Below are 26,268 nucleotides of genomic sequence, written 5' to 3' on the forward strand. Positions count from 1 at the left end.
GAGTGTATACCTATTTTTATGTTGGTACAAATATAAGAAATATTAAAATAAAAATATAGTAAGTTAACCTTTTTGTGTTGTGGCATTTTTTTCTTTTCATCTGAAGGAAAAATACACTTATGAAAATTAAGGGTGTCAGTTTTTTCAGGTGGTTAATCAGTGTTCCCTTCACCATGTATTTACTAATTCTCCCTTTGTTTCTGGTTTCTGACAGCAGTTCTGTTGTGTATCCCATCCTTACATACACTTGTCTCAAGGCTTTTCCTGTGAGCGGTGCCTGAGCAGATCGAGATGTGTCCTTGGTAGGGCCAACACGGGAGCGCTTGCAGCCTCTGTAGGGGAGGCCAGCACAGAAGAGTGTCTGGGGATAACCAGGAAGATCATTCTCATTAGTTTATAACCGTTTTGTTTTCTGACAGCTGGACCATTTCAGTCTTTCATATTTGGGCCTGAATGGGGCTCTGGGGTGTTTCCAAAATCCAGCCTCCTCCAGAGGCCTGTGGGGATACTCCGAGCATATCCAGTTCTGAAGTCCCTCTGCAAATGGTTCGTGTGCCCATTATTTCATGAACACTTACCTGTTAATCAAATGACAGATTTGTCATGTGATTGTCTTAGACAGATGCTTGGGTATCTGAGCAAACTAATGAAATCAACCAGCGGCCACTTTATCCATTGAGAAAACAAAATTAGATCCTCAACTTTTAACTTCTTTCATTTCTTCAGTATACTGCAGGCACACCTATGAGGCATGTGGTAATGAGTTAAATGTGAAAAATTCAAAAGATGTAGGTGCTGGGTTTATCCGTGTTCACTGTAAATTTCTTCCAACTTTTTGATGTGTATGAAATTTTTCATAATGAGATGTTGAAGAAAAAGTCAACTGTAAATTCAGAAGATGATAAAAGTAAATCTCTCTAGCCTGGTGAATCATTTAGTTTCTTTTTCCTTATCTAGCTCTTTTTTTCACATTGTAAAATTAGTATGGACTCACCTTAAAGAAGGAAGAAAGAAAACAGTAAATGAAAGTCCTGCTTACCATCCCCCACTCCCCTGCTGCAGGATTTGTCACCTCTGATCTGGACATACCCAGGGTCTGTTTCCATCATTTTAATTTCACTGAGAAAAGGCATTAGAAAAAAATTATCTCCTACTACAAATTTAGTATCAAAAATTAGGAAGGGCAGTTCAGAATAACAGTCCTCAAGAAATGGCAATTATTGGTTTTGTCATCTCACAGAGCACAACTGAATTTTTTTCATAAACCTCAGATTTTCAAAATCGCTGTCTTCAAGACTCTTACATTGGGGCTTCCCTGGTGGCGCAGTGGTTAAGAATCCGCCTGCCAATGCGGGGGACACGGGTTCAACCCCTGGTCCAGGAAGATCCCACATGCTGCGGAGCAACTAAGCCTGTGCACCACAACTACTGAGCCTGCACTCTAGAGCCCGTGAGCCACAACTACTGAAGCCTGCGTGCCTATAGCCTGTGTTCCACAACAAGAGAAGACACCACAATGAGAAGCCCGCACATGGCAACAAAGAGTAGCCCCTGCTCCCCGCAACTAGAGAAAGCCCGCATGCAGCAACGAAGACCCAACGCAGCCAAAAATAAATAAATAATTAATTAAAAAATAAAGACTAAAAGAAAAGACTCTTACCTTGAGCCATTTTCTTCCTGTGATCCCCCATCCCTCCCTTACTCAGTACTGTAGTCAAGTAAGAGTTGCTAATAGCCACTGTGTATGTATAAGTTACAGTTAGCTGTACAGGATGGAGAAGTGAATGAGTAATTGGAGCAAAGAGCTCAGTCAAGTTCGGTGGAGGGAGTGATGCTGTATCATTTTAGGTCGTATCACTTCTGTTTCAAAGCTCTGAGGTTCCCCGTAGCTTTCAGTTTGAAACTCCAGCTCCTTGGCATCAGCGGTAGACCGTGGGGAAAGAGGTGGTGGATAAAGACAATGTGAAGTACAGAATTTGACAAGTGGAGCGTATCTCTTATAATGCTGAACTATAAAGTGTGACCATGTTAGGATGAAATTAAGAATTTGAGAAGTTAACTAGAGTTGAAAGAATAATCTGAGCCACATACCCAAGTCTTTGTTTTTGAGAAAGTGAGAAGTTAGTTTGGGAAAATAGTGCTGTGATATTCTGGACTAGAGAAGGTTTTCAAAAGCTTATGACTGATTTTTTTTTTAAGCAGCTGAGTTGTGGTTTTTTTTTTTTTTTCTGGCCACGTCGCACAGCATGCCGGATCTTAGCTCCCCAACCAGGGATCGAACCCGTGCCCCCTGCAGTGGAAGCGTCGAGTCTTAACCACTGGACCGCCAGGGAAGTCCCAGCAGCTGAGCTTTTAAGCTTGGAGAGTAGATGGTTATGAATCACTGCCCTGGAAGTCACATTTGGAGTGAAGAGCAGTTATTCCAGTTCACGCCTACAGACAGAGCAAGGGAAACCTAAAACCCGGGAAATGCGACTAACAGCTCACTCACACGCGTGTTAAAAAGACTTTCATAAGTCATGTGCTTACAAATTAATAGAACTGTAAACCTCCAGTTTACCAAACCGATCTCGGGTCGCCCGCCCGAGGCACAGCAGTCAATCCACTGACCCGGCTTGTGGGGAAGGAAAGTAGCATTTATTTGCAAGGCACCAGCAAGGAGACCTGGCAGCCAACCCTCGAAGGCCCCGAATTCCCTGGTGGCTTCAGGGCAAGGGTTTTTAAAGACTAAAATTAGGGTAAGGGTCTTAAGTGTGTGATCAGCTCATGGTTCTTCTGATTGGTTGGGTCTTAACACACAGATTTCTGTCAGTCTGGCTCCAGTTTGCCTGGGTCTCTGACTTTGTTAAGCAGTTTCCATGTGGCGGGGCCCTGGTTTCTGTGAAATGACTGAAGGCTCTGCTCAGATTGTTACCTACATCCCTTGAGGAACTGGAGGTCCTGCAACTGATTTATGGCTCAACTGTTGTTCAAGCTACTATTACTTGTTTCTGCATTTTCTCACTTCTCTAATTATTAGCTGCTTGAGTCTGCTCTTTGGAACTCAGGGAAGGCCTAGGAGATCAAAGCTTTTCCTACAAACGAAAGGTGGGGAACATGAAGAGGCTTATACCCAGGAAAGCTGCACAGGGTCCTACTCAGTTTCACTATTGAAACTTATCAAGGGAGCAAAAAAGAGAAAAATAACCAATATGAAGAACCACTGGAGATCCTATGGACACTAAAAAGTAAGAAAGTATTATGACCAACAGGTCAAAGAGTTTGACAAATTTGATGTGATAGACTAATCACTTGAGAAACAACTTACCAAATCTGTCCCAAGAAAAAATAGAAAATCTGAATGGCTTGTCTCTGTTTAAGAAATTGACTCTGAAATTACAAGACTTACCACAAAGAAAACTGCAGGCTCAGATTCCTTCTCTGGTGAAATCTTCCGTAGGGAAGAGAGATAATACCCATCTTGAACATAAACTCCCAGAAAATAGAAAGAAAAGGGCACTTCACAACTTGTTTTACAAGGCCAAAAATATCCTGACAAAGATACTGAACGAATATCAAAGAAATAACAAAACCTGACAAGAATAATACAAGAAAGAAAAGTTACAGGCCATCTTCTTTCATCCATTTACTTTTTTGGGGGGGGGGGGGATATGCCACGTGGCTTGCGGAATCTTAGTTCCCCCACCAGGGATTGAACCCTGGCCCACGGCAGTGAGAGTGCTGAGTCCTAACCACTGGACCACCAGGGAAGTCCCCAAACTCCTATTCGCGAAGGATACCAGTCATATCAGATTGGGACCCACCTAATGAAGGCATTTAAACTTAACTACCTCTTTAAAATATCATCTCCAAGTGCAGTCGCATTCTGCGGTCCTTGCGGTCAGGACTTTAACATGCGGGGGGTTTCGAGAGGACACACCAGCTTTCGCCTTGGCACAAGGACACTTACTATTGGGCCCCAGCAGCCTCGACCAACTTCACCTGTAATTCCTTCCTACCCATCCCTCCAGGGACTTGGCTTTCTAAACTTCCTGTTTCCCTGAGAGGCAGACCCTGTTACGACTGCAGGTTTTGTGTAAGTCGTCTCTTTACCTGGTTTGACCTTCCTCGCCTCCCTTATTTTTGTTTGCATATTTATTTGCGAGCAGAACCCTGCTATGTGTTCATAATTGATAAGTTTCAGGAAACGATTTAGGTATCCTTAAATGCACAAATTCCCCTCAAGAAAGAAGGTAACTGGCAGTGCTGACAGGCTTTGGGGAGGCCCGTAGCTCTCAATCTTGGTTACATCAGGTGAGATCATCTAGGCACCATCGACAGGCAGAAGGCATGACCAAGAACCGCAGGCTTGCAGGCCAAGAGCTTCTTCCCGTATCAGTGCTGGTGTGGCCTGTGCTTTCACTCTCCGCAGATTCGTATTACATCCTTGAACTGAAAAATGACTGCATCTCTTTGTGTTCTTCCGCTAAATAGCTCCGATCACAGTTTAAAAACTCTATGGTCCTGCCTCCTCCTCCTTCTGTGGGTGAAACTCTGCTTATCCATAAGTCGCGGGCTTCCCTGGTAGCCCAGATTGTCACTCCCTTTGCAGAGAAGGACGTTGTCTGGTCAGGGCCTCCGAGTGCCTCCGCAAGGCGGTGCCGCGCCTGCTGTGGGCACGTGGAGGCTTTCACAGGGAAGGGTCCGAGGGGCCAGGCTCCCGCGGGGTTCTCAGGGCGAGGGCGCACCCCACCCTGGAAGCCCCGGCCCTGATCCAGCCTCTGCGCTGCCGCCCATCGCGCAGATGGGGCTCCAGGAGCCGGGCCCAGGTGCATCGCCCCTCTTCCTGGTGCCTCTCCCCCTGGGCCGCAGGGCGCGGGCGCTGGCGCACAGACCGCGGGCCGAGCCCTGCCTGCGGGTGGTGGGGGCGGAGGAGGTGGGGAGGCTTGGGGGGCGCCTGCGGGAGCCGGGAGAGAAGACAGGGCCCGTGCCTGCAGCCTTATCGAACTGCCCTTAAAACAACTCCGGGGCGTCCCTGGCGGCGCAGCTGTTAAGAATCCACCTGCCAGTGCAGGGGACTTGGGTTTGAGCCCTGGTCCGGGAAGATCCCACATGCCGCGGAGCAACTAAGCCCGTGCGCCACAGCTACTGAGCCTGCGCTCTAGAGACCGCGAGCCACAACTACTGAGCCCACGTGCCTAGAGCCCGTGCTCCGCAACAAGAGAAGCCACCGCAGTGAGAAGCCCATGCACCGCAACGAAGACCCAACGGCAGCCATACATAAATAAATAAATAAATAAATAAATAAATAAATAAATAAATAAATAAATAAATAAATAAATAAATAAAAAATAAAAACAAACAACAACAAAAGCAAAACCAAAAGATCCTCCAAAACTGAAAAGCAATGAAACAAGGAGGGAGGTCAGGGGGGAACAGAAGAGAATATCCAAGAACTGTGGAAGTGTAAATGCAAGTCATGGGAACACCAGAGGAAGAAGAAAGAAAGGAACAGGAGAAATATTTGAAACAATAATGACTGAGACTTTCCCAAATTAATGTCAGATACCAAACCACAGATCCATGAAGCTCAGAGAGCTCCAAGCAGGATAAACACAAAAACAAACTACACGTGGGCATGTCGTGTTCAAACGACAGAAAATTAAAGGAAGAAATCCTGAAAGAAGCCAGAGAAAGAAAACACCTTACCAATAGAGGAACAAAGATTATAATTACATTTGACTTCTCCTCAGAAACAAGGCAAACGAGAGAGTGGAGTGAAATATTTAAAGTGTTGAGGAAAAAAAACACCATTGTAGAATTCTGTTCCCTGCAATCTTATCCTTCAAAATTGAAGGAAAAATAAAGACTTTTTCAGACAAAGATAAATTGAGGGAGTTTGTTGCTACTGGATCTGCTTTGTAAGAAATGTTGAAAGATGTGCTTTACAGAGAAAGAAAATAATATATGTCAGATACTCAGATTTATATAAAGAAACTAAGAGCACTGGAGAAGGAATGTGAATATAAAATAAAAACTTTTATTTTTCTCATTCTTAATTGATCTAACAGATAACTTTGTTCAAGATAATAATAGCAACAATATATTAAATTATACATATATATGCTTGTATATGGATGAAATGAATGACTGAAATGATACAAGGGATGGGAGGGAGGAATCAGTATTATTTTACTATTACAAATTGCACTACCTGTGAAGTTATCAGTGTTATTTGAAAGTGGTCTTGGATTAGTTGTAAATAAATGTATATTGCAAACTCTAGGGCAACCACTTAAAAAAGTAGAAAAATAAGTACAACTGATATGCTAAGAAGGAGAGAAAATGAAATTATAAAATGCTTAGTTAAAACCACAAAAGGCAGAAAGTGTGGTCTACAAAAATAGGAACATGATAAACCATAATGGAAAAGAATGAAAATGAATGTATTATATGTATAATTAAGTCACATTGCTGTACAGCAGTAATTAACATTGTGAATTAACATTGTGAATCAACTATACTTCAATTAAAAAATATAAATATAGGGCTTCCCTGGTGGCGCAGTGGTTGAGAATCTGCCTGCCAATGCAGGGGACACGGGTTCGAGCCCTGGTCTGGGAAGATCCCACATGCCGCGGAGCAACTGGGCCCGTGAGCCACAAATACTGAGCCTGTGCGTCTGGAGCCTGTGCTCCGCAACAAGAGAGGCCGCGATAGTGAGAGGCCCACGCACCGCGATGAAGAGTGGCCTCCTCTTGCCGCAACTGGAGAAAGCCCTCGCACAGAAACGAAGACCCAACACAGCCAAAAATAAAAATAAATTAATTTAAAAAAAACTGCTAAAAAAAAAAAATATATATATATATATATATATAAATATAGGAACAAAGAACTAGGGCAACAAATGGAAAATTATAACAAATATGGTATATATTAATCAAACTATATCAGTAATCACTTTGAACATCATTGATCTAAGTGCACCAATTAAAAGACAGAGATTACCAATTAAAAGACAGGGTTGATCAAAAAACAAGACCCAATTCTATGTTGCGTATAAGAAACCCACTTTAAATATAAAGGCATAGGGACTTCCCTGGTGGTCCAGTGGTAGAGAATCTGCCTTACACTGCAGGGGACGCGGGTTTGATCCCTGGTCGGGGAACTAAGATCCCACATACTGTGGGGCAACTAAGCCCGTGCGCCATGACTACTGAGCTCGTGTGCCTCAACTAGAGAGTCTGCGTGGTGCAAACTATAGAGCTCATGTGCTCTGGAACCTGCACACCATAAGTAGAGAGAAGCCCGTGTGCCACAACAAGGAGCCCGTGCACCGCAAGGGAAGATCCCATATGCCTCAGTGAAGATCCCGTGTGCCGCAACTAAGACCAGATGCAGCCAAAAATAAAATAAAATAAATAAATTAAAAATAAATCTTTAAAAAAATGTATAAAGGCATATATAGATTAAAAGTAAATGGAGGGGGGAGATTTCCCTGGCGGTCCAGTGGTTAAGACTCCATGCTGTCAATGCAGAGGGCTCGGGTTCTATCCCTGGTCAGGGAACTAAGACCCCACAAGCCACGTGGTATGGCCAAAAAAAAAAAAAAAAAAAAGTAAATGGATGATTGCAGGATACAAGGTTAATACACAAAAGTCAGTAATGTTTTTACACACCAGCAATGAACATGTGGAATTTGGAATTACAAACATAATACCACTTACATTGCCACCCAAAACAAATGAATACTTAGATATAAATGTAACAAATTATCTACAAGATCTATATGAGGAAAACTACAAATCTCTTATGAATGAAATCAAAGACTAACTAAATAAACGGAGAGATAGTCCATGTTTGTGAATAGGAAGACTCAATATTGTCAAGATGTCAGTTCTCCCTAACTTGATCCATAGATTCAATGGCATCCCAATCAAAATCCTAGCAAGTTATTGTGTCGATATGGACAAACCGATTCTTAAGTTTACGTGGAGAGGGAGAAGATTCAGAATAATCAACACAATACTGAAGAAGAAAATTGGAAGACTGATGCTACCTGACTACCAGACTTACCATAAAGTTACAGTAATCAAGACAGTGTGGCACTGGCAAAAGAAAAAGAGATCCATGGAACAGAATAGAGTCCAGAAATAGACCCTCATGGGTATAGATCAACTGATCTTTGACAGAGGAGCAAATGTAATACAATGGAGCAAAGATTGTCTTTTCAACAAATGGTGCTGGAATGACTGGACATCCATATGTAAAACACTGTATCTAGATACAAACCTTACATCCTTCAAAAAGTTAACTCAAAATGGACCACAGACCTAAATGTAAAATGCAGAACTATAAAATTCCTAGAAGAAAAACTGGAGAAAGTTTAGATGGCTTTTGCTTTGGTGCTGACTTCTTAGATACGCCAAAGGCACAATCCGTGAAAGAAAGAATTGATAAGCTGAACTTCGTTAAAATTAAAAGCTTCCGCTCTGTGAAAGACAATGTCACAAGAATAAAAAGACAAGCCAAGACAAGCCATAGGTTGGGGGAAAATATTTGCCAAAGATACATCTGATAAAGGACTGTTATCTAAAATATACAAAGAACTCTTACAATTCAACAATAAGAAAACACCTGGTTAAGAAATGGGCCAACGACCTTAACAGACACTTCAGCAAAGATATAGATGGCAAATGAGCATATGAAAAGATGCTCCATGTTGTATGTTATCAGGGAAATGCAAACTCAAATAAAAATGATATACCACTGTACCCCTGCTAGAATGGCCAAAATCTGGAACACTGACAACACCAAATGCTGGAGGATATGGAGCAAAAGGAACTCTCACTCATTGCTGATGGGAACGCAAAATGGTGCAGCCACTTAGGAAGACACTTTGGCTGTTTCTCAAAAACCAAACCCTTACCATATGATCCAGCAATCTCGCTGCTAGTATTTACCCAGAGGATGGAAAAATTAAGTCCACACAAAAACCTGCACACAGATGTTGTTGTTGTTTTTAATTGAATTAATTAATTTATTTTTGGCTGCATTGGGTCTTCGTTGCTGCGTGTGGGCTTTCTCTAGGTGCAGCGAGCAGGGGCTACTCTTTGTTGCGGTGCGCGGGCTTCTCATTGCGGTGGCTTCTCTTGTTGCAGAGCACAGGCTCTAGGCGCGTGGGCTTCAGTAACTGTAGCACGCAGGCTCAGCAGTTGTGGCGCACGGGCTTAGTTGCTCCGTGGCATGTGGGATCTTCCCAGACCAGGGCTCGAACCCGTGTCCCCTGCATTGGCAGGCGGATTCTTAACTACTGTGTCACCAGGGAAGCCCCAGACACAGATGTTTATAGCAGCTTTATTCATAATTGCCAAACTTGAAACAACCAAGTTGTCCTTCAGTAGGTGAATGGATAAATAAACTGTTGTACATCCAGACAGTGTAATATTATTTAACATTAGAAAGAAGTGATCTATAAGATCAGGAAAAGACATAGAATACTTTAAATGCATATTATTTAGTGAAAGAAGACAGACTGAAAAGGCTACATAGAAATGTTCTGGAAAGGCAAAACTATGGAGACAGTAAAGAAATCAGGGGTTAGCAGGGGTTGGATGGGGAGAAGGATGAATAAGTGGAGAACAGAGGAGATTTAGGGCAGTGAAAATACTATGTGGGATACTACAACGCTGGATACACATCATTATACATTTTTTCAGACCCACAGAGTCTGTACAACACCAAGAGTGACCCTAATGTAAACTCTTGACTCTGGGCGATGACGACGTGTCAGTGTAGGGTCAATAAGTGTAACAAATGTCCCATGTGGTGGGGATGTTGGTAGTGCGGAGACTGTGCAGGTGTAGGGCAGGGAATGCATGGGAAATCTCTATACCTTCCCCTTAATTTTGCAGCGAACTGAAAACAGCTCCAAAAAATAAAGTCTTAAAAAAAAAGATGATATTAATAGTACATACCTTAAAAGACTGTTGTGATGATTAGTAAGTGTAAAGCAATTAGAATAATTCCCAGCACATTTTGGTTTGTAACCACTGCGAGTGGGGTGTTACTGGCATCTACTGGGTAGTAGCCAGTGATGCTGCTAAACATCTCCTCACAAAAAATGATTATTCAGTCCAAAATATCAACAGTGTTGAGGTTTAAAAAACCTGCTCCAATGCTTCTGAGGAACCCTGGTGTGGACGGTCTGACCTAGGGAATGAGTGTAGCAGAAGAGGAGAGGAGGACTTGGACCTGTGGTTCTCCAACGTTCTCAAGTGAAGATTCCCAGGAAAGACAGAGAGAGTAAGGAGTGGCCAGTGGCTGTGAGAATATCAGGGAACATCGTAGTGCAGAAGGTAGAATAGTGTTTCAAGAAGGTAGGAGGGAAGCGATCGATAATAGTACTTGTATTTATGATGCCAGATTATTTTCCAAAGACTATACTTTAATTCATTTAATAGGCACAATAACTCTGTAAAGAAGGTATTCTTCCCATATTACACATGAAAAAACTCAGGCCCAGATCTACAACATCAAATGCTGCTGGAAGATCTGTGATATGACTGCTGCATCTGGTCAAAGTGGAAGCTGTCTCCCATGGTGACAAGAGAGGTTTCAGAGGGATGGAATGTGGGATAGACATCTGATCAGTGTGGCTGAAGAAGAAATCAAGGATGAGCAAATCGAGACAGAAAACAGACAACTCTTGTTTCCTTTCTTTCTTTCTTGACTAAAGAAATAGTAGCTAAAGGACAACATGTGGTGTAGAGAAGGTTTTTTCCTTTTCTTTCCTTTTTTTTTTTCCCAAGATGAAAGTTTTATCAACAGTTTCTTTTGCTGATGGGAATAGTTCCTTACAGATCAAGTAACTAAGCACTTGGAAGGGGATTAGGTAACTGTAGAAGCAAAGCACTTGAAACCTGCCATCCAGTGGTTTGGCCTAAGAGGGGATTTTTGACCATTCATTCATTGTAACAGGAGGGAAGGCAGCGCATGTGGCTACATATGGAATTAGGTTGGTTGATTTGGTGCTGATAGAATGAGACAATTTTATTTACTGTGCCTTTTTTTTTGGTGAAATTAATAAATTTGACAATATCAGCTGTGAGTGAGGTGGGGAGGATCTCAGTTCCCCAACCAGGGATTGAACCCGGGGCCACGGCAATGAAAGCGTGGAGTCCTAAGCACTGGTCTGCCAGGGAAGTCCCAAGATGTACTTCTATCTTTCCAAAAATTTCTCTGTATCTCTACTTAGTCAACCCCTCCCTACCTCCCAGCTCCTGGCAACCACTGATCTGTGTTCTGTAGCTAGTTTTCCAGAATGTCATATATTCGGTATGTAGCCTTTGAGTCACATTATTGCGTCTATCAGGAGTTTATTCCTTTTTACTGCTGAATATATTCTATTATATGAATGTACCACTGTTAGTCTATTCATCAGTTGGACATTTGGGTTGTTTCCAGTTTTCGTTGATTACAAATAAAGCCCTATGAACATTTTCATGCAGGTTTTTTTGTGAACACAAGTTTTCATTTCAGTTGGATGAATAGGAGAGGGATTGCTGTTCTAAAGTAAGCATTTGTTTAAGTTCGCGAGAAACTGCTGAACGGTTTTGTAAAGTGACTGTGAATTCATTTCTTTTTAATACTCAATGAAGACCTACCACGTGCCAGGAGCGGTACTGGGCAGAACTGAGTAGTTTGGCCGACCCAGATTATGGCTTGAAGGTCTTAAAATATTTGCCATCTGGCGCTTTGCAGAAAACGTTTGATGACCCTGTCCTAGGGTGTGGTCCATAGGTGTTCACGGAGTCCTTCTTTGAGGTGAATAATCAACATCACAATTATGTTATAGAATTGGATTTTTCATTAGGAAATATAATAAAAACTTGCTCTTGAAAAGGGCAGAAATGTGTTTTTACTTGTTTCAATTACTGGGAAATACCTCGTTATTCAATGCTATGTATAAAATCTGCAAGTTTTCACTTTCTGCTGTCATTGAAAATTGAGCTGGGCATCTAAGAGAATGTGGATATTTCCCGAATCACTGCGTTTTCACACACTGCTGCAACTTCCAACATCACCGTTACCTACGGGGTTAGGGATCTGCCTTCCTCTCAGCCGTGGGAAGGCTGCGAACAGGGACGCGCGCAGAGCGGTGCGCATGCGCGCGCCACCAGGGCGCCGTGGGCGCAGCAGTACGCAGGCGCGTTGGCCCCGGCGCGGCTTTGGCGGAGGGGCGGGGCTTGTGCGGCGTCTCTCCTTCCCACCGCGGTTGTGGCGGCGCCATCTTGGGCGAGCGGCCGGGGCGTGAGTGCGGGCGGCGGGCTGGCGGCGTCCTCGAGCGCGTCCTTCCCGACCCCGGTTCTGTGCGCGGACATCGACACGCAGGTCGAGCTCTAGGCCGGGTCCTGGGGGGCACGCGCTGAGATGATGCTGAGAGGAAACCTGAAGCAAGTGCGCATCGAGAAGAACCCGGCGCGCCTCCGCGCTCTGGAGTCGGCGGCCGGCGAGGGCGAGCCGGCGGCCATGGCGCTCGCCCTTCCCGGCGAGCCGCCCGCGCCCGCCGTGCCCGCCGAGGACCGGCCGGCCGAGGAGGGCGGCTTCACCATCGACATCAAGAGCTTCCTCAAGCCGGGTGAGAAGACGTACACGCAGCGCTGCCGCCTCTTCGTGGGGAACCTGCCCACGGACATCACCGAGGACGACTTCAAGCGGCTGTTCGAGCGCTACGGCGAGCCCAGCGAGGTGTTCATCAACCGCGACCGCGGCTTCGGCTTCATCCGCCTGGTGAGGGGCGGCCGGGGGGCCGAGAGGTCGTCCCTCCCCTCCCCTCCCCCTCCCCCCGCCCCCTGCCCCCTCCCCTCTCCTTGCCCCCCCTCCCCTCGCCCCCCCTCTCCTCCCCTCGCTTCCCCTCCCCTCGCTTCCCCTCCCCTCGCTTCCCCTCCCCTCGCTTCCCCTCCCCTCGCTTCCCCTCCCCTCGCTTCCCCTCTCCTCCTTTCCCTTCCCCTCCTCTCCCTTCTCCTCCCTTCCCCTCCCCTCCCCTCCTCTCCCCTCTCCTCCTCTCCCCTCGCCTCCCCTCGTCTCCCCTCGTCTCCCCTCTCCTCCTCTCCCCTCGCCTCCCCTCGTCTCCCCTCTCCTCCTCTCCCCTCGCCTCCCCTCGCCTCCCTTCCCCTCGCCTCCCCTCCCCTCCCCTCGCCTCCCCTCGCCTCCCCTCTCCTCCCCTCGCTTCCCCTCCCCTCGCTTCCCCTCCCCTCGCTTCCCCTCTCCTCCCTTCCCTTCCTCTCCTCTCCCCTCTCCTCCCTTCCCCTCCCCTCGTCTCCCCTCTCCTCCTCTCCCCTCGCCTCCCCTCGTCTCCCCTCTCCTCCTCTCCCCTCGCCTCCCCTCGCCTCCCCTCGTCTCCCCTCGTCTCCCCTCTCCTCCTCTCCCCTCGCCTCCCCTCGTCTCCCCTCTCCTCCTCTCCCCTCGCCTCCCCTCGCCTCCCCTCGTCTCCCCTCGCCTCCCCTCGTCTCCCCTCGCCTCCCCTCGCCTCCCCTCGCCTCCCCTCTCCTCCCCTCTCCTCCCCTCTCCTCCCCTCGTCTCCCCTCTCCTCCTCTCCCCTCGCTTCCCCTCCCCTCCTCTCCCCTCTCCTCCCCTCGTCTCCCCTCTCCTCCTCTCCCCTTGCCTCCCCTCGTCTCCCTTCTCCTCGTCTCCCCTCGCCTCCCCTCGTCTCCCCTCTCCTCCCCTCAGCGCGTGCCTCGTGTGAGGGTGCTTCCCACCAGGACTTACCGCTATTTTATGTCTCGCTTATACATTGTGATACTAGAATAGCACATATTTTACCCCTTTTCAGTCTAAACCTTAATAGGTTTTCCGACATCATGCATAAACTGTGCCTCCCTAATTATCTTTAAAAAAATTTTGAGCAGTGAGTTTACACTTACAGGACAAAAGAGCTACTTTATTAGGTTTTTCTGTGTGCTTTGTGCTCACAGTGTCACTTATACAGCGTTAATGTAATTCGTGTTTAGATGGCTTTTTTTTCCCCCAACAGAATATCTTTCTTAGAGGGAGGCCGTCTTATATAAATAAGTGGGTTTTGTGTCTGTTGTCCTTCTAGTTTGATCCTCAAATTTTATGTTCATTGCAGTTTCCCGAAGCTTTCTTTTTGGAACTTAAACTTTCAAAATCGAGTTCTCTCCGTGAGTAGACAAAGGCAAAATTTTAATATGTAGAGAAAACTGATTATAATTCAGGGACACTAGTATTAGAACATTTGAAGATCTAAATGGCTTCAAAAGAAGGGTTAGACATTTTCTTAAAATTCAAGTTTAATAATTGGCATTTTGAACATAAAATTGTAAGTATGTTTAATTATCCTTTGGACATTAGAGAAACAGCCTTTCACTTGCTAAAATTATTTTTAACGTAAATCCAAAATTTATCTTAAAATAAAGGAAGTTAGGGTTTTAGGCTTCTACAATAACGTATTATAGGCAACTTTTAGTAAACTTTCCAGAAGGGTGTTATTTAACATTTTCACAATCTTTGGCCTCTGGCACCATCTTGTTCTATTTTGAAGTCGACATTCTGGAGGAAGAATGGTAAGGCTGCATTTCCCTGTTTTGGAAGCCTTACACTTAAGCCAATAAACATTTTTTTTTTGATGTGGAAAAATCTTTTTCCTTCCTAATTTTAAAGCTACTAAAAATTCTTCCTCCCTCAGTGTGTCTGCACTGTCCAATAGAATAGCCACTGGCCATATGTGAGTGTTCAACACTTGCAATGTGGCTGTTGCGGCTGAGGAGTTGACTTTTAAATTTTATTTATTCTTAATTAATTAATTTTTTTGGTAATTTTTTTCTCAGTTTCCCCATTTTTATTTTTATTTTTTTCACACTATTTTTATTCTTAATTTAAATAGCCACATGTGGTTTGTGGCTACTCTATTGGAAAATACAGGTCCTCGCTTTTCTTTTCTTTAAAAAAATTATGGGATTATGAAATGGGGAGGTGAGAAGGGCTGCTGTTGTCCGCTCCTTTGAGATATGCTCCTCTAGACTCCATCACCTTAAATTTTTGTGTAGGAATGTTAAAAATTTGTCAGTTGGAAATTAGAATTTAGTTTATGAGATTTACTTCATGGATAATTTTACTGTTTAATCCGAACTCTGTGTTTAACAGGTAGATTTAAGAGCTTTAAATATTTCTGAGTTATTATGTATTTTTTTTCTACTTAGAAAAATCATAGTGCATACTTGATCTGAATATAAGTAATGGTATGGTGGCTATAGTGTGTACTGGTGGTGTAATGGCTCTAAAATAGTGGTATAATTTGATCTGATTTGTGTTTTTAGGAATTCTTTTTACTTGTTCAGTAGTTAATGTTTAATTTATTTCTAGTTAATTGTAGTTTTCCAGTTAATTGATGAGGTGAGGCAACATTTTTGAGATGGTGTAGGGTCAGCATTCCTTGTATGTAATGGTGGGGAAAAGAATTTAAGTGTCAGCTACTTGTGAGGTTCTAACCCGTATTGTGAGTCCATGGTACATGAGCGATGAGAAAGACTGTGTGTATTTTGGACACATTTTGTGGAATTTTAGACCCAGACGCTGCTTTTTAGGTTTTGGATGGTTACTGACAATTTAGATTGGATAAATTAACTGAAAAGTTCTAGTTCATTTTAAAGCAAGTTTACTGTAGTTAAAACTGTCATTAGTTTGACTGGAACTTGGTTTCTGCTTTTATTTTCCCCTACTTTTAGCTTTAGTAAACCAGATTTCTGGAGCAGTGATTCACAAAAGTGTGGTTGGTCCCCATCCAGTAACTTCAGATCTCTTCCTAGTGTAAGCAGAAGTCCACTTAAATTATTTTCCCTGCCATTCATGCTAGCAATGCTGACCCTAAACCATCTCAAAAATTGTTAACTGGGAATTTGTTAGAAAAGCAAATTCTAGGGCCTCACCCTTGATCTACTGAATCAGAAAATTTGGGGTTGGGGCCCAGCAATTTTGAGATTTAACCACCCTTCGATGTTATTCTGATACTTGTTAAAGTTTGAGAACCATTGTTCTAATTAAAGAATTAAAATCAACTGAATTTACTTTTAGTCAGTCATTGGGGACTAAACCCCCACCTCTAGTGCTTTTTCATGTTTAATTATGAAATGATATGTGCATCTTATAGAACGTTCAAATATTAGAGGAGACGTAGCAGAGAATGTAATGGGCCTGCCCAGCATATAGTTTGAAGTCATCTTTTATTTCAGGGACATTCTCTTAATTACAATTCTAACATTAGCAGATCTTCCCTACCTTAGTACATTTACTAAACATGATCACTATGGCACTAGATTCTTTTTAATGACCACATTGTATTTCACAGTATGAATGTACTGCAGGCTACTTAAGCAACTTTACTGAATGACTGCAAGGATTTTTTCATTTTGCGTCAGTGTATTTCCTTATACTTATTAACTTATTAGTACTCTTGCGGTGGGGAATTTTCACCGTTAGTAAACAATGGGAGAAAAGATCATGTGCTTTGGAAAGAGCTGTTGGAAAGTGAAAGTGGAGCCAGTGGAAGTCATTAGACCCTAGTTGAAGCAGTCTCTGTTTGGGGGTAGTCATGTCAGTTTCTTTTTGTTTGTTTTTTGTATTCCTTTCAGTTAAGAACCTGTAGTTTTACGTTTTATGAAGAGTGATGCAGGGATACCAGCTGGAAGGCTGTATTTATGGTGTATTGATGGAGGTTGTGAATTTTGTATAGATTGAAATCAGCATTTGTGTGTGAACTTGGACAAGTTACTTTGAACCTTTATAAGCCTGTTTCCCCATATGCGAAGTGAGGATACTAACAAAACCCACTTTATTAGATTGTTGGTAAGGACAATGAAAGATAGTGCGCACACACGTGTGTGTGTGTATATATATATATATGGGGGGAGGAATGAATGGCTGGCATGTAGTAACCACTTAATAAAAGTTATCTTGTCATCGGGAGCTATGAAGTAAAGAAATCTTTGGTTTATTTCAAATACATAATTTTAATTGACTTTACAGTTACTTTGCTACACATTTAGAGCAGTGGTTCTCACATGGAGTGGTTTTGCTTCCTAGGGGACATTTGGCAATGTCTGGAGACATTTTTGGTGGTCAAACTGGGGGGTGGTTCTACTAGCGTAAACATCCTACAATGCACGGGACAGCCCTCCACAATAAGAATTATCTTGCCCCTAATGTCACTAGTGCTGAGGTTGGGGAACCCTGACGTAGAACCATTTAAAACCATAAAAAGTATAAGCTTTGAAGATGGACTGTGGCATTGAAAATTCCTGACAGCATAAACATTTTATTTGGCCAGAAAGTATTAAAAATTGAATTTGTTGCCAACAGTAAAAAAGTACTTGATTTAACATAAAAATGGAGATTTCTTGCTCATCCTGAAAAAAAGAAGATACGTGACATTGTCGCTATGTCTGATTGAATCTGAACAGGAGATGCCCTCTAGAAACACTTGACAGTTTTACAAAGTCCTCACCAGGCTCTCTCTATTCCCCTGCCCGCAAACATACTATTATGAATAATTTCAGAGTATAGAAATGAACATTCATACACTGAACACCTAGATTCTACAATTAAATTTTGCTGTGTTTTTTTTCACATATCTCTTTATCTCTTATCTCCATCCGTCCATCAGTCCATGAATCTTAAACACTTCAGCATGCTTATCATTAACTAGAGTCCAATATTGTTTTTTAAGGTATTTGAAATCTACATATAATGAAATGCACAAATTTTAAGTGTATGGTTTCATGATTTTAGATCAAGATGTTATCATCACCCCATGAAATTTCCTCACGTTTCTTCCCATTCGCAGTTATGTGTGTGACAGCATTTTAATTCAAGACTCTATTCCTAAAATCTGCCTCTCAGAGTTGCTGGATTACATGACATCTTAGCTGCAAAGGACATATCCCTTGTTAGATATTCGTGAAATGTTTGCTGGTACTACTACTACTGTTACTAAGTTAAGAGTAATAAACAAAATGGCCATTTTGAATATCTATAAAAAGGTTAGGTTCATTTGTCTTTGTAAAATTAGTTCTGTAGGTAGATTTTTGCTTAAGTGCAGTAATTTAAAACTGTTGTGAACATTTTAGGGATTGAATAAAAAGCTATTGTGACCTTAAGATTTCGTAAGAAAGTACATTTGTACTTTTCTCACAAATGCATATAAAGCCTATTTCAGTTTTTGCAGGGAAGTTTTCACAGCACAAAAAGAACATACTTGTAGTAAGTTTACTAGTTTGTTGTTTTAGATGCCTATGTTTTATACCAACTTTGAATTCTTCAAGAAGGAAGTTCTCTTAACTTGTAGTTTCAGCAATGAACATATTTTCTAGTTTATAATAAGTGTATGTGCACTTTTCTGTATAATGGAGAGAACTCTTTTTTTGGGAGAGAACTCTTACAGCCCATGAATGTGTGTTTGCTTCTCTCACTGTAATGGTGAGAAATGTGTGGCCCATTAAAGTATTTCAGAAGAGGTGATTAATAACACCTGATAGTAGTTTTTTACAGATAATATAAAAGAGAAATGGAAATAAAAATGGAAAGGGATTTGTCTGGCATTGGAGAGGTGGTACGCTTTATTAAGATACAAATATCAGAACCATGGAGTGTATAGAGAATTAATATATTTTCAGTAATAGTTTCTAGTAACTGGTAATCGGTCTCAAAAAGTAATTATGTGTTTCTTTTAATACATGTAGGAGATTTATAAAAGATACTACTTTGAATATTTAATAGCTGGTAATTTGTTTATGAGTAGATCATCTTTAAGTGATGACTTTTTACATGACATTGAGGTTGGAACTTTCTACTTAAAATGTTTAAAATTAATTATCTTTAAAATATTAATAAAATGCATGTGATACCATCATTGAAAGACGCAAAAACAAAATGACCTTATCAGTCATTTTCTAAAGCTGCCCAGCTCTCCTCCCTAGAAACAAACCACTATTTAAAATTTTTTGTTACTGTAATTTTTAAAAGGTGATTTTTTTCTTCCTAAAAAGGAGTCCAGAACGCTGGCTGAAATTGCAAAAGCAGAGCTGGATGGCACCATTTTGAAGAGCAGACCTCTCCGAATTCGTTTTGCTACACATGGAGCAGCCTTAACTGTCAAGAACCTCTCTCCGGTTGTCTCCAATGAGCTTCTAGAGCAAGCATTTTCCCAGTTTGGTCCTGTAGAGAAAGCTGTGGTTGTCGTGGATGACCGTGGTAGAGCTACGGGAAAAGGCTTTGTGGAATTCGCAGCAAAACCTCCTGCACGAAAGGCTCTGGAGAGATGTGGTGATGGGGCATTCTTGCTAACAACGTGAGTTTAAACGTCTTGTCATTCTTCTATACGGTTACACATGGGCTTCTCTCTGTTCTCACTTCTTTCTTTGTAGTGCATTCTGTATGTTGCCTTGGCATGTGGTAAGTAGGTGTTGAGTAAATACTCAGTGAATACAAATAGGGTATATTTATGTACCGTCAGGAGTCATACTTTATTCAAACTTCAGTGTGCTGATCCATTCTACATGAATCTCAGGAATGTTTTGTATTACAATTTTTGTTCAACTTACTGAACGTCTACTGTGTGCAAAGCAAAATGTTACGTTTAATGAATGAATGACATTTTAATCAACTTTGAAGTATAATTTACATATGTTAAAATGCACCCAATTTTGCATGTAGAGCTCAGTGAGTTTTTAAAAATGTATGTATGTAGTCATGTAACCTACTACCACAGTCAAGATATAGAACATTTCCAGCATCCAACAAAAGTTCCTTTGTGTCCTTTTGCAGTGACTCCCCACCTCTTACCCCTGCCTAGAGCATCTTATCCCTGCCTAGACCGCTCTTGATCTTTTTGTTATTATAAATTAGTTTTGTCTTTTCTTGTACTTCATAGAAATGAAATTATATAGTGTGTATTCTTTCATGTCTGATTTGTTTTGCTTAGCATGTTTATGAGATTTCATCCATATCACTGTATCAGTATTTTGTTCCTTTTTATGGCCGAGTTACAACTTTGTCCAGTGACCTGTGGGTGGATGTTCAAGTTGCTTTCAACTACTGGCCATTGTGAATAAAGCTGTTGTGAACATTATGCTTTCATGTGGCTTGGGTAATACTTAGGAGGAAATGACCATATGTTCAGCTTTATAGGAAACTGCCAAACTGTTTTCCAAAATGTTTGTACCATTTTACATTCCCACCAGCAATGAATGAGAGAGTTCTAGTTGATGATGTCCTCACCAGCACTTCGTATTTTCAGCCTTTTAGATATTCTAGTGAGTGTAGTGGTGTCTCATTGTGGTTTAAATTTTATTTTCCTAATGACCAATGATGAGCATCTTTTCATGTGCTTTTTGGCTATTTTTGTGTGTTTTGTGAAATGTCTGTTGACATTTTTTGCCTGTTTTTTAATTGACTTGTTTGTCTTACATTATTAACAAATCTGGGTACAGGTCTGTATTAAGACTATTTCTCCCAGTCTGTGGTTTGCTTTTTAATTTTTTAAATAGTGTTTTTCAAAGGCAGAAGTTTTTATATTTTGTGAAGTCCAGTTTATTAATTTATTTTCTTTCATGCTTTGTTCTTTTTGAATCCTTGTATGATATCTTTGCCTTTCCTCAGGTAGCAAAGCTTTCTCATGTTTTCTTGAGAAATTTTGTAGCTTTTTATTTAAACCTGTGATTCGTATTGAGTATGATGGGAGGTAACTATTTATTTACCATAGATATCTGGGTGTTCTGGCACTATTAATTGAAAAGATTATGATTTCCCCTTTGTTACCTTTTACCTTTATCAAAAAACTGGAAAAAAAATCTGTACTCTTTTTTCTGTTTAATTGATCAGTATGTCTATTACACCAGTACTGTACTTTCTTAATTACCTTATCCTAAGCTTTGAAGTCAGATAGTATCATCCAACTTTATTCTTTTTGCAAAATTGTTCTGGTTATTATCATTTCTTTGTATATCCTTAGTGGTTTTAAAATCAGCTTGTCAATTAAAAAAAATTCTGCTGGGCCTTTTTTTTTTTTTTAAACATCTTTATTGGAGTATAATTGCTTTACAATGGTGTGTTAGTTTCTGTTTATAATCTGCTGGGCTTTTGATTGGAATTGCTTTGAGTTTACAGATCATTCTGGGGAACATTAACATCTTCTATCAACCTTTTCCAATCCACGAATGTGATGTATCTCTCCATTTACTTAAAAATATTTTAAAGTAATTATGATGGTCATTAAACCTGTTGCCATATTAACATGTCTTTCCTTTCAGTTTGCCCACAAGAAAGCTCTGGATATGCATTCTTACTTAGTCTTCAGACTGAATTTGGTGTAAAAGTTCCTTAGTTGATTACTGAATTGATTTCTTTTATCTGATACTGTGCCCACCTCTGGCACTTGTGCTGTTGATTGGGATCATTCAAATATTTTAGGATTTGGGGAATTGGATACAAAGACAATGTAAAAAAATTGTTTCCTGGCCCCAAGGAGCTTCGTTTGGTGATTTGTAAAGCATTTTTCAGTTTGTTTTTGACAGTTAAGCATTTGTGCTAAAGCTGTTTTATAGCAGATGTAGCATGAATTACAGCTCTGCCAACTTGTTCTCTCAGAGACTTGGGTCTTGTTCCCTTTCCTTAGAGATGCTCTCTCTCCAGATCATCACAGGCCTTGCTCTTGCATTTTATTCACATTTTGCTAAGATGTTATCTCCTCAGGGAAGCTGACTGTTTTATCTTAAAATAGCCTGATGCTTTACTCTCCAATTTATTTTTCTTCATAGCACTTAGTGTTAACTTGCATGTCTTTCTCTGCGGTAGAATATAAGCTCCACTAGGGCAGGGACTTTGTCTGGCTTAACACTATAATCCTAACATTTGTATTGTAATATTTCTTGGCCACATAGTAAGCTTGTAATAGTTACTTAAAGAGTGAAGGAAGGCAAGGACTAAAGCAGTAGGCAAGGTGTGTGGTTAGTATGTTTTTTCCACTGTAGGCTTTGATTAATTGCTGTTTTTTAAAGTCATAGCCAGGCATTGGTAAATATTTAACTGTTTCTTACAGGTGCTTTTAGAATAATTTATAAACAATTTTGAGGGAATGGGCAAGGTGTTGAACATTTTATGTGTCTTATTTCATAGATTTCCAGAACAACACTGGTTATTATTTGTTCCATTTTTCAGGTGAGAAAATTGGCCCAGAGATGTTAAGTAATTTGCTTAAGATTGCACAGCAAATAAATGGTGGAGTTTAGTCTGATGCCAAATCCCTTGCTTTTTTTTTTTTTTTTAAGTAAATTTATTTATTTATGGCTGCATTGGGTTTTCGTTGCGGTGCACGGGCTTTCTTTAGTTGCGGGGAGCGGGGGCTACTCTTCATTGTGGTGCGCGGGCTTCTCTTTGCTGTGGCTTCTCTTCTTGCAGAGCAGAGGCTCTAGGCGTGTGGGCTCAGTAGTTGTGGCACACAGGCCTAGTTGCTCTGCGGCATGTGGGATCTTATCTTCAGGACCATGGATCAAACCCACGTTCCCTGTGTCGGCAGGCGGATTCGTAACCACTGTGCCACCAGGAAAGTCTCTCCCTTGCTTTTTTTTTTTTTTTTTTAATTTTATTTATTTATTTATTTATTTATGGCTGTGTTGGGTCTTCGTTTCTGTGCGAGGGCTTTCCCTAGTTGCGGCAAGTGGGGGCCACTCTTCATCGCGGTGCGCGGGCCTCTCATTATCGCGGCCTCTCTTGTTGTGGAGCACAAGATGCGCAGACTCAGTAATTGTGGCTCACGGGCCTAGTTGCTCCGCAGCATGTGGGATCCTCCCAGACCAGGGCTCGAACCCGTGTCCCCTGCATTGGCAGGCAGACTCTCAACCACTGCGCCACCAGGGAAGCCCTCCCTTGCTTCTTATACTGTGCTGCAGGTGGAGTGGTTTCTTCTTTCTGTAGACTCTCCTTGCTCAGGTCCTTTGTTGGTAAACATTCTCATGGAGCTCAGGATGCTCTTCTCCCTGCTGTTTGAATAGTTGGTCTCAGCTGAAGTGTCGCTTTATGGAGAGGATTTTCTGGACTGCGTTATCTAAAGTGGCCCCTCTGTTATTCTTTCTGACAGCATCGTTTTTTCTTCTTAGGTCTTAAAATGGTTCTTTTGTTTACTCATTTTTTTGGAGGGGGTGGGTCTCTGAGAAGACTTTCAGGGATTGTTTATCATTGTATCCCTAGCCCCAACTGCAGTCTTGGTACCTGTTAGGTAATCAAATATTTACTGATGGACTGACTGTATCTCAGATATCTGAGGTAATACAAGTGATTTATAGGAGTGGTATCATAGGGATTTAGTTTCTAAATGTAGACATCTTGTGTAATCAAAATTTCTCTTGAAAATACCTTTAAATTGTCATAAAATGTTGTATACTACACATGGCTTTAGGTAAATGGCCTTGTACACAGTATATATAATGATTACCACACAGTATGCAAAAGTATGTGTAAATTATATATCTATGCTGTTTTGAAATTACAAAAGAGGCAGAAAAATAGAAAAAAGGGGAAATTAAAAAGCTTCACCTATGATAATAAAGGTATGTCCACATCTTTAAACATTAGAATCACACCTAGAGCAGCAGAGGTGCTCATGCCTGGAGCTCACAGGAATTGAGGAGGCATAATGATAGGTGCTCACTTTTCAAATTTTTTCCCTTTCCCTTTTTTTTTGTTTGTTTTTTTAAAGATCATTGCAGGTTAACTTAAATGAAGATATAGTGGTCTGTTCTTACTGTTTTCCAACTGATACCCTAAAGATGATGTTGGAGTTGCTTCCTTAGAAGGAGGAAAAAATGTCTTGTTTTTTTAATAAGATATGTGAGGTACATCCTTAACTTTTTTTTTTTTTTAATTTTATTTATTTATTTATTTATGGCTGAGTTGGGTCTTCGTTTCTGTGCGAGGGCTTTCCCTAGTTGCGGCAAGTGGGGGCCACTCTTCATCATGGTGCGCGGGCCTCTCACCATCGCGGCCTCTCTTGTTGCGGAGCACAGGCTCCAGACGCGCAGGCTCAGTAACTGTGGCTCACGGGCCTAGTTGCTCCGCGGCATGTGGGATCCTCCCAGACCAGGGCTCGAACCCGTGTCCCCTGCATTGGCAGGCAGATTCTCAACCACTGCGCCACCAGGGAAGCCCCAAAAGTATCTTGTTTTAATTTCAGTTTAGAGAAAGATATTTTCCCTTTAAAACAATCCTTTAACGTTAATATAAATGTTATCTACATTCACTGATTGTTAGCATTTTGTCATAGTTTTTTCACTATATGTACAAATTTGTTTTTTTCTTTGCTAATTCATTTAAGAGTCAGCAATGGATAACATACTTGACCCCTGATTACAGTACTTGGCATGTATCGTCTATGAATAAAGCCACAATATAATTGTCACACTGAGGAAACAATGTTTATCCAATATTGTTATTTAATATTGAATATTAAAATTTAATTTTAATTGAATACTGTGTTTCCTCATTGCCTAGTAATGTGTTTTATAACTTATTTTTTGCAATCAAAAATCACACATTGAATTTATTTTTTTTACATTGAATTTATTTACATCTATTATTTCCTTTTATCTGTTTTAGCTCCCCAAATGACAAAAATGTCAGTGTTATGACATTGGCATTATTATTATTTTTTAAATTTTATTTATTTATTTTTGGATGCATTGGGTCTTTGTTGCTGCCTGCGGGCTTTCTCTAGTTGCAGCGAGCGGGGGCTACTGTTCGTTGTGGTGCACAGGCTTCTCATTGTGGTGGCTTCTTTTGTTGTGGAGCACAGGTTCTAGGCGTGCGGACTTCAGTAGTTGTGGCACGCGGGCTCAGTAGTTGTGGCACGCGGGCTCAGTAGTTGTGGCTCACAGGCTCAGTAGTTGGGGTGCAAGGGCCTAGTTGCTCCGTGGCACGTGGGATCTTCCCAGACCAGGGCTCGAACCCGTGTCCCCTGCATTGGTAGGTGGATTCTTAACCACTGTGCCACTGGGGAAGCCCCAGTACATTTTCCTCTTGAGGTCTCTTCTGAGTTTTCTCTAGGGTGGTGGTGGCCTTGTGGTGTTTAAGTGGAGGGTGCAGGTTTCTGTCATTGCTGGCCTCGGTTCAGGTGTAGTTCTTACTTGACTCTATTACTCTTGGAATGTTTGTGGCCCTGCCACGGCTTCCACTGGTTAAGTGGTCCATGTAGTGCATCTTCTTCATTTTGTCCCTGGGCCCCTTTGGGTCCTCTTAGAGTACTAGGTCCTCCTGTGGGCTGGGTGGGCTCAGGAATTCTTGACTGCTTTCTCACACCTCACTGGGTTGTGTGTACTCTTGGAGGCTGTGTTTACTTATTCTTTATTTTTCTGTTTTTACATGTTGGACACGAGGTCTCACCCTGGAGAATGAGGCCTGTGAGTCCCTTTTCTTTCGGGTTCCCACGCATTTTATCTGAGGTTTCTAATCTCGTTGTCTTCATCACCCCAAAGTATTCCGCATCTGCTTCTAATTCATTTTCTCTCTAGAATGTCTTCATTAGCCGAGGAATAACTTTATAAATAACTGTTTTATGTCTTTCCTTTCCCTACAGTGGAGGATTTAGTCTCTTAATCTCTGGACCTTTATTTATTTGTAAAAGGAAGCATTCTGAACCCCGAAAGCCCCTTCACCTCTCTAGCTCCTCTGTTAACACCTCAGAAATTAACCGTGACTTTTTTCTCTCTCAAGCATCTCTGTTCAGAAGACAGTATAAATAGATTTTAGTCTGTTTGCATGGTGAGAGACTGATAGCAAGGAAAATTTTAATATCAGTATATCATGTACTCCAGTTACTTCTCTTTCTTGTCTTTCCTCAGTGAGCTTTCCCTTCCTTTGGAAAACAATAAAGGAGGGTTTCCAGGTCAGATTCGTCATCATCCACTCTTCTTGTCCCCCCACCCCATTTCCTCCTTGAATGTGTTGCTTCTGGCCCCCCCCTCTTTCCCTTTTTCTTGGCTGGTAATCTTTTAGGTCTCATTTTAGGTTTTAGAAAGACTTTTCCTTACAAGACTGGTTGGACACAGAGGGAGGCTGGCAGGTGGGCGGTGGTGGGAATTTGAGGCGATGGGATGGGGGGATGAGGACGACACACACAGGATGAGAGTCGGGTACTCGCTCTTCTGCATCGTGCTTTGTAAAAGTTAACTGCGGTGCTCACGCAGGTTCATGGTTGATGTATTTTTCTGTCACCTTGAATAGACT

The 26,268-nt window shown here is 41.8% G+C and overlaps 1 protein-coding gene across 1 annotated transcript in view; it reads left to right on the forward strand.

Annotated features, from left to right (window-relative positions):
• Positions 1-12,257: 12,257 nt before the first annotated feature.
• The window catches only part of PSPC1 (paraspeckle component 1), a 59,607-nt gene continuing 45,596 nt past the window's right edge, over positions 12,258-26,268 (forward strand). The window contains exons 1-2 of the mRNA XM_061171121.1: positions 12,258-12,771; positions 19,041-19,342. Of these exons, the coding sequence (XP_061027104.1) occupies positions 12,412-12,771; positions 19,041-19,342 (662 nt within the window). The 5' untranslated portion in view covers positions 12,258-12,411. The remainder of the gene's footprint in view (positions 12,772-19,040; positions 19,343-26,268) is intronic.

Source organism: Eubalaena glacialis, chromosome 16 (assembly GCF_028564815.1).
Source record: "Eubalaena glacialis isolate mEubGla1 chromosome 16, mEubGla1.1.hap2.+ XY, whole genome shotgun sequence".
Lineage (NCBI taxonomy): Eukaryota > Metazoa > Chordata > Mammalia > Artiodactyla > Balaenidae > Eubalaena > Eubalaena glacialis.